General features: G+C 39.4%; 1 protein-coding gene across 1 annotated transcript in view; it reads left to right on the forward strand.

Moving 5' to 3' along the window:
- BLVRA (biliverdin reductase A) overlaps positions 1–8,448 on the forward strand; it is a gene marked incomplete at its 5' end in the record, with an annotated part of 56,999 nt that overhangs the window by 9,700 nt on the left and 38,851 nt on the right. The window contains one exon of the mRNA XM_015561291.1: positions 1,196–1,314. Within this exon, the coding sequence (XP_015416777.1) occupies positions 1,196–1,314 (119 nt within the window). The remainder of the gene's footprint in view (positions 1–1,195; positions 1,315–8,448) is intronic.

Below are 8,448 nucleotides of genomic sequence, written 5' to 3' on the forward strand. Positions count from 1 at the left end.
ATCTGTCTAGAGCACAGTCCCTGTTTCTGAGTTACCGTCACTAAGAATTCTGTGGTATCTTTATTCCTTCATAGTTTATACCCATATCATATATATTACTGATACAAAAGGCTCCCAACACTCCCCACCTCACTACTGTAGGCACATTAAAGGGATATGTGGAGGGCCAACAGGGCAGAGGGATGGGTGGGAATTTACAAACTTTTTTTGAGACTTGTCAGCTTTTTTTTTTTACTCTAATTAAAATATGGATTAGTTTCCACCTGTAGTAGTATCATGATATGATTTTAGCTTTATTCATGTGATATTTATATTGCCAATGGAAAAATACCCAGATCAGAGTAATGAATTGTTTTATATTCACATTTTGTAGTTTTTATTTTTTCTTAAGAGGAATACTATTTATAATATTATATGCTAGGCTTCTTGCTAATTATAAAAAATGAAATTGTCCCTTTGCAATAAAGAGCTCTGCTGTTACCATCCTAACCAAATGACGCTAATATGGATCATTCTGACACTGTGAGCCATCTGGTGTGATGTACATAGCGTCCACCATATACTTAATATTTAAATTAAATTTTCAGTTTACAGGAAACATAGGGGTAAAAGTGACACCAAATAATAAAATCAAACAAACAAGAATGTGGAATACTCTGCAAGATAACAGGCTAAGTTTTTTCAAGAAGATAATGTCCTGCATGTAGTGCGTTTCTTCCAAAGAGCACAAGATGAAAAGGAGAAAAAAAGAGTAACTTTACATGGGAAAAAATAGACAGAAACTGCCTAAGCCAGGTGGTCATGATATAGTGATAAGTCATGTTAATAGCATGTACCTACGACCTGGGCCTCCCTCCCTCTGGCCAGCCGCAGGCACCTGGGAGAGCAGGTGGCTTCCCCCAGGCCAGGCCCTGGCTTTGTCAGGAAGAACGTCTGGAATGACGTCGGGAAGACATCCGGTCTAGCTGGTCTAATTAGCATATTATCCTTTTATTAGTATAGATTGCTATGAGAAATGTCTAAGATTATACTGCCTATGTTTTCTTCTAACAGTTTTATGGTTCCAAGTCTAACATTTAAGTCTTTAATCCATTTTGAGTTTATTTTTGTGTATGGTGTAAGAAGTTTGCCTAGTTTAATTTTGTTGTACATACCTGTCCAATTTTCTCAAAGACATTTATACTTTGAATGCCAGTTTGGGGACTGTTACTAGTAAAAACAAGGAGAGCGCCAGCAAGAGTGCATTACTGCAGACAGCCATGGCGGAGGTGGGGAGGGGGGGTCGGGACGGGGAGGAGCGGCAAGAGATTACAGGTTCTTGAGAACAGGGACAAACCTCTTTAATTTGGAAATTATACATATAATCCCAGAGGTGGTACGTTCCCAGGAAAATTTTGGTAATCCCTCCTCCCCAGAATTTTTTTTGCCTGGCTGAGTGGTGAAAGTCTCTTTTACAAAACTGGTCTGTAAAGACTGGGAAATGTGCCTGTTTTGTCCAATATTCAAAACTCAACAAATAATCAGAAGGAAAACAAAGAAAGAGGAAAATAGCCCAATGAAACATTTTCTGAAACTGACCCTAAGAAATGCAGACCTATGAATTATCTGAAAAAGAATTAAAAATAACTCTGTAAAGGATACACAGTCAGCTAAGAGAAACCACAAATAAACAAGAATCAGGAAAACGGTACATGAGCAAAATTAAAATATATCATCAAAGAGATGTAAACTATAAGAAGTACCAAACAAATTCTGGAGCTGAAGAGCCAACAAGAAGGGTTTAACAACAACCTTAATCAACCAAATGAAGAAAAGACCAAACTTGGATGGATCATTTGAAATTTGATTCATAAGGACAAAGAGAAAAAACAATGAAGAACAGTGATGAAATCTTAAGGAATTATGGGATACCATCAAGCAGATCAATATATGCCACAAAGGGAAAAGAGAGAAAAGGGCAGAGAGCTTATTTAAAGAAATAATGGTTGAAAACTTCCAAAAATTTGACAAATGAAATGATATACAATTTTCAGAAACTTAATGAACTCTAACTAGAATAAACCTCGAGACTCACACCAAGACACATTATAATCACAGCTTCAAAAGTCACAGATAAGGGCAGACTCTTGAAAAAAAAAGCAAGAGAAAAGTGACTCATTATATACAAGAAAGCTCCTTTAAGATTATCAGCAGAATTCTCAGCAAGAACGATGAAGGTCAGATGTATTCAAAGTATTGAAAGAAAAAAAAAATCTGCCAAACAAGAATAAAATATTGCGCAGAACTAAGACTTTCCCAGACAAACAAAAGCTGAGTGAATTAATCACCACTAGACCTACTAGTACCCTAGAAGAATTGCTAAAGGAAGTGCCTTCAAATTAAAACAAAAGGATACTAGGCAGCAACAGGAAGGCATACAAACTTATAAAAAGAGCTCCCTGGTAAAGGTAAATGTAAAGACAAATACAGAAACCTGTAAGGGAGAATGACTACAGCGGAATGGCAGCAGGAGAAGTTCCCCTGGTCTTTCTTTTTGAAGTTACAATAATTTGAACAGTGATAATTGAGCAGAGAATTCCCTGATAAATACAAACACATCTGAGAGATTTGTGCATTGAAACATCTGAAAGTGGGTGAGTGGGAACAAGTGGGGAACGAGGCTGGGGAAGGGGGAGGGTAGAAGAGCAGAGATGGGTACTACAGATGCAGCCCTATGGGTCTTGAAAGAAGAGAGGAATCAGGTTGCCATCTGTATTTCCTGCAGCCCAGAGGAGCAAAGAGATACAGTGAACGTTCCTGCAAGAGTGGATGGTACACAGTGCACTAAACCCAGTGACCGGTGCAGAAACGAAGCACAGAGATGCCATTATGTGGTGGCCCTGTAGTCAGGCACAACAAGCCATGGAGCCTGGCCACCTCCCTTCACTCTTCCAGAGGTAGCAGCGGCCCTAGAAGAAGCTATAGCTGTGAGCACTGGGCTGTAAAACACATTATATACAAACCCTAGGACTGGAGTGACAGAAGGTTTTTTTACCCTGAATGGCAGGTACATGTAGCAGTTAATCCTAGTGATGGGTGGAGATACAGAGGTGAAGCAGCTGAGGTCTGGCAATTACTGTTACTGGGAGGACAAACCACAAGTGCAACAGCTGACCTCTGCCAGCTTACCACACCTCACCCTGGTGATTTCACAGGCTCGTAACACCGTCGTCCACCACATTCCCCCACAGCGGTGGTACCTTGAGACCAAGGTGACCTGGTTACAGAAGAGACTAGGGGGTACAGGACATTTTCAACCATTCTGCAGAGATCCCAGAAGCTGGAATAGCACAAGAGAAACTAAAAAACTTGTCCTTCAGTGCCACCTTCTGGAAAACAAGACTTCTTATCAACCTACTCGAGAAGTGACACTCAAAAAAAAAAAGCAGATCTCATTTCTGTAGATGCCTAGACAAGAAGGAATCTATGACATACCATGAACAACCAAGGCAATGAGGCAACTCAGAAAGGAAATGCAAATCTCTAGAAAATAAACTTAAAGACATAGAAATATGTGATTTAAATGACAGAAAAGTTAAGGTTGCAGTTCTGGAAAAACCCTCAATGAGATACAAGAAAACACAGGCAGTTTAATAAACTCAGAAATAAAATCAACAAACAAAAGCAATACTTTACTGAAGACATTGAAACTTAAACAAAGCAAAACAAATAGAAATTTGATAAATAGTGATGAACTAGCAGGCTCAGGAAATGATGCTGACCAGTTGGAGAAAAGAATTAGTGAAATTGAAGATAGAAATCCTTAAAGATTGAAGATAGTAATGATGCAGATGGAAGAGAGAGACTTGAGAGTATATGAAAGAACTCTATGAGAACTATCTAACTCAATCAGAGAGATGTATTAACACAACAGGTATACCAGAGAGAGTACAGAAGGAGAAGGGAACAGAGGTCCTATTCATACAGAGAGTTGATGAGCATTTCCCAAACCTATGGACAAAGCTAGATGCTCGAATCCAAGAAGCAAACAGAACACCTAATTATCTCAATCCAAAAAGGCCTTCTCTAAGGCACATTGCATTAAAACTGTCAAGAATTAATAACAAAGAAAGAATTCTCAAGGCAGCCAGGGAAAAGAAGAGAGTAAGCTCTAAAGGAAATCTCATTAGGTTATCATCGGATTTCTCAGCAGCAGCCCTACAAGCTAGGAGAGAATGGAATCAAATACTCTAACTATTGAAAGAGAAAAATTATCAGTCAAGAACAATATATTCAGCAAAGTTATCCTTGAAATATAAAGGAGAAATAAAAACTTTTCCAGACACACAGCAGCCCAGGGAATTTACCACCTTAAGACCTCCATTACAGGAAATACTGAAACAAAAGGTAAAATTATACAAAACTGTAAGCAAGATTACAAATAGTCAGACAGAAACAGGATATTGCAGCCCCTTTTCAGAACAGGGTATTATGCATTTAAATATAATGAAGGCTAAAGAAGGTAAAAATATTAAAGAAGACAGAGGAAAAAAGACAGTATCTATTGCATTTGGAAATTAGCTCACAACATAAATAAGGAAAATTTCTGACAAGAAAAATATAAAAGGGGAAGGGTAAAGGTCTTAATTTGCAAACATCTCTGGAGAAAAGATGCATTCAGAATAAAAAGGACTACTGTATATATGAAACTTTCTTTTGCATAATAGAATTATATTGTTGCACTGCTTCAGTTGGTAGGGAGTAGAATTATAAAGATGGAGATCTCATCTTTAAATACAAAAAAATATTCTGACATATTTATCCAGGATACCATAGAAAACAGTCCCAGCATTGATTGTTATATAATTGACTAGTGCTTGGTTAAGTGTACTTTTGTGCTTTATATATCACAAATGGAATGAAAAACCTTGTTTTATGGATGTATATAAAATGAATCTATTGGTGGCCCAGCGCAGTTCATGGCCTGCTCTTCTACTTCTCAGAATTCTTCTAGGATTAGTGTCTCTCAAGCCCCATCTCTCACTTCACCAGTCATAAGGGATAGATAGACTGAGGTTTGACACATCTACATGTATAAAAGCCTAAGTGACTGGCTGACTGGCCAGTAGCTATGACACACACTGACCACCAGGGGGTAGATGCTCAATACAGGAGTGGAAACCACAGGCATAGAAACATGGAACAGACTGATGAATCTCAGAGAGAAGCGGGGAGGGAGGGAAGAGATTAACCAAAGATCTTACATACATACTAGAGGCCCGGTGCACAGATTCATGCACTGGTGGGGTCCCTTGCCTGGCCTGTGGGGATTGGGCCAAAACTGGCTCTCCAACATCCCCTTAGGGGTCCAGATTGTGAGGGCACAGGCCAGGCTGAGGGACCCCACCAGTGCATGAACCTGTACACCGGGCCTCTAGTTTAAATAATAACCAGGATAAACATTCTCTAGCACTTGCATCAATAGTGAAACTAGTTACAGACCTAGAACCCTTTGATGCAAGAATTGCTAAGAAATATGTCTGTTTCTTCTACAATAGCAGCTCTGAATAGAACAAAACAAAGGCCTTGAAGAAACTGAGTAATAATCCTGAGATTCATCTAAATAACTTAATGAATGACTTAAATCTAAGCATTTTATAAATTGAGATGTCATTTTCATATGATAAAAAGCTGAGATTTTAGGTGCAGAGTTAAAAGAATTTTGACAAAGTATAAGCCAATGTAATTATTACTCCAGTCAAGATATAGCACATTTTATTACTCCAGAAGGTTCCCTGGGGCTCCTTTCCTATTAGTTCTTTGTCTCCACAGTGACATCGATGACTAATTACCAGACTTCTCTTCAGATTACTTCCAAGCAAGTTTCCTTATTTCTTTTTTACAGAGAGAAAGGGAGAGGGATAGAGAGTCAGAAACATCGATGAGAGAGAAACATGGATCAGCTGCCTCCTGCACACTCCCCACTGGGGATGTGCCTGCAACCAAGGTACATGCCCTTGACTGGAATCGAACTTGGGACCCTTGAGTCTGCAGGCTGACACTCTAACCACTGAGCCAAACCAGTTAGGGCCCGTATATCTTTTTTGTATCCTCACCCGAGTCTATTTTTTTCCATTGTTTTGTAGAGGGAGTGGAAGGGAGAAAGAGAGAGAAACATCAATGTAGAGAGACACATAGATTGGTTGCCTCCCCCATGAACCCTGACTGGGACCAGGGATCAAATCTGAAACCCATGTACATGCCCTTTACCAGGAATCAAACCCATGACCTTTTAGTGTGCAGGACAATGCTCTAACCACTTAGCAAAACTGGCCAGGACTGTTCCTATATTTCTTAAACATCATAATCCCATATATGCAAGAAAAAAAAAACATATGAAAGAAAATGGTAACTGTGATTAACTGGTAGAAATTGAGGGAGGTGGTATTTTGTTCCAACATTTGCTCAGTTTTCTACAGACATGAATTTATGTTTAGACTTTAATATTAAAATTAAATATAATTTTTGTTTTTACCAGAGAATTACAACCATGAAAATAGAACCCATAGCAGAATGACAGGAAGGAAATGTACCAATATTTTAGTAATGGTTCTTTCTGGTAATTAGAGTCATGGGTATTTTAGAGATATCCCACCTGGGATCGGGCCGAAAACAGCAGTCCGACATCCCCCAAAGGATGTAGTAGTGCGCGAAGTGGCAGAACAACCAGGGAGGAGCCTGAGCCCAGGTCAGGCGCCACACCGCTCCCACTCATCCCGGACCCACTGCACCTGCCACCACCGCTGCTTGGTAGCACTGCCATGGAGGTGAGAGAGGCTTGCGCCACTGCAGCTGCACTTGCTAGCTGTGAGCCTGGAGTCTGGTGCCTGTCGGTCAGCTGAGTGGTGCTCCAGCTGTGGGAGTGCACTGACCACCAGGGGGAAGCTCCTGTGTTGAGCATCTGCCCTCTGATGGTTAGTGCATGTCATAGGGACCGGTCAATTGGTCATTCGGTCGCTTAAGCTTTTATATATATTATCTATATATATAAAAGCCCAGCAACCAGAGCGGCAGAACGACCAGAATGACCAGAATGACTGGTGGCTATGACGCCCACTGCAGGAGCCAACCAGCCTGATCCAGGCCTAATTTCCCCCTCCCCAGGCCGGCCCCACCCTTGATCGGTCCCCAACACCCTGATTGGGGGCATGGCCAGCTGGCCAACTGCCTGAAGTCCCCTCCCCCCAGCCAGTTCAGCCCTATGGGCCCCCATCAGGGCAGGCCAGCCAGACCCCACCCATGCACGAATTTGTGCACCAGGCCTCTAGTAAGTATATAAATCCTTTGGTTTATCTCTTCTCATCCCCTGTCATGTCACTTTTAACTTCTGCTCTGGACAGTTCCTCCGTCTTTCCTTGGTATTTAGAAAGATTTACTAGCCAGTTATTTTGTATAATGTTCCTAAATTTGAGTTTGCCTGAAATTTTTCCATAATTATTTTTGGGATATGCATCTTTTATAGAAATATCATAGAGGGGATCTTATGTTCTTTATATTGCATCCTATCAGGTGCCATTCAATTTTAATTTGTACGTTATTAATGATACCATTTGATTAAGGTGGTGTCTGCTAGGCCACTCCAATGAAAGTTAATTTTTTCCCATTTATAATTAAGATTATTTTGTGGGGAGGTAGTTTGAAACCTGATAATATTCATTATTTATCACACTTTCTGCTTATGTCTTTATATAAGTATGGCTTCCTTTTATACTCCATTTTCATTGTTTATTTTGATATTCAAATGTTTTCATATTCGGTCAATGGGGACCTCTTCATGCTACCTCTTGTCTCATGTTGTTACATTTCTGTCATTGTTTGAAATGGTTTATGTTCATGGTAAACTTTTTCTACCTCACTCCTGCAACTAGACATTTTTTTCAAAGAGCCCTAGTTCATTTAGTGGTAAATGGTATTTTGTAATTAAAATCTTTAAAAATTGAGATATGATTGACACATAACATATTAGTTTCAGGTATACAATATAATTATTGTTTATATATATATTGTACAGTGATCACCACAAGTCTAGCTAAGATTTATTACTACACATCATCATTTTTTTGTACCAGAACTCCTAAGATTTATTTTCTTAGCAACTTTCAAATACACAGGTAAGTACTAATTGTAGTCACCATGCTGTATATTACATTCCCAAACTTATTTATCTTGTAACTGGAAGTTTGTATTTTTTGACCATCTTTTTTACCTCTGTGCCTACTTCTCACCTCCTATCTCTGGCAACCACCAATCTCTTCTCTGTATCGATGAGTGTTATCGATGAGTGTTTTTGTTTTTTTTATTTTAGATTCCACATATAAGTGAAATCATATGATATTTGTCTTTCTCTGTCTGACTTATTTCACTTAGTATAGCCACAAATGGCAGAATTTCATTCTTTTTTATGGCTGG

The sequence above is a fragment of the Myotis davidii genome, unplaced genomic scaffold (assembly GCF_000327345.1).
Source record: "Myotis davidii unplaced genomic scaffold, ASM32734v1 scaffold276, whole genome shotgun sequence".
NCBI classification, from domain to species: domain Eukaryota; kingdom Metazoa; phylum Chordata; class Mammalia; order Chiroptera; family Vespertilionidae; genus Myotis; species Myotis davidii.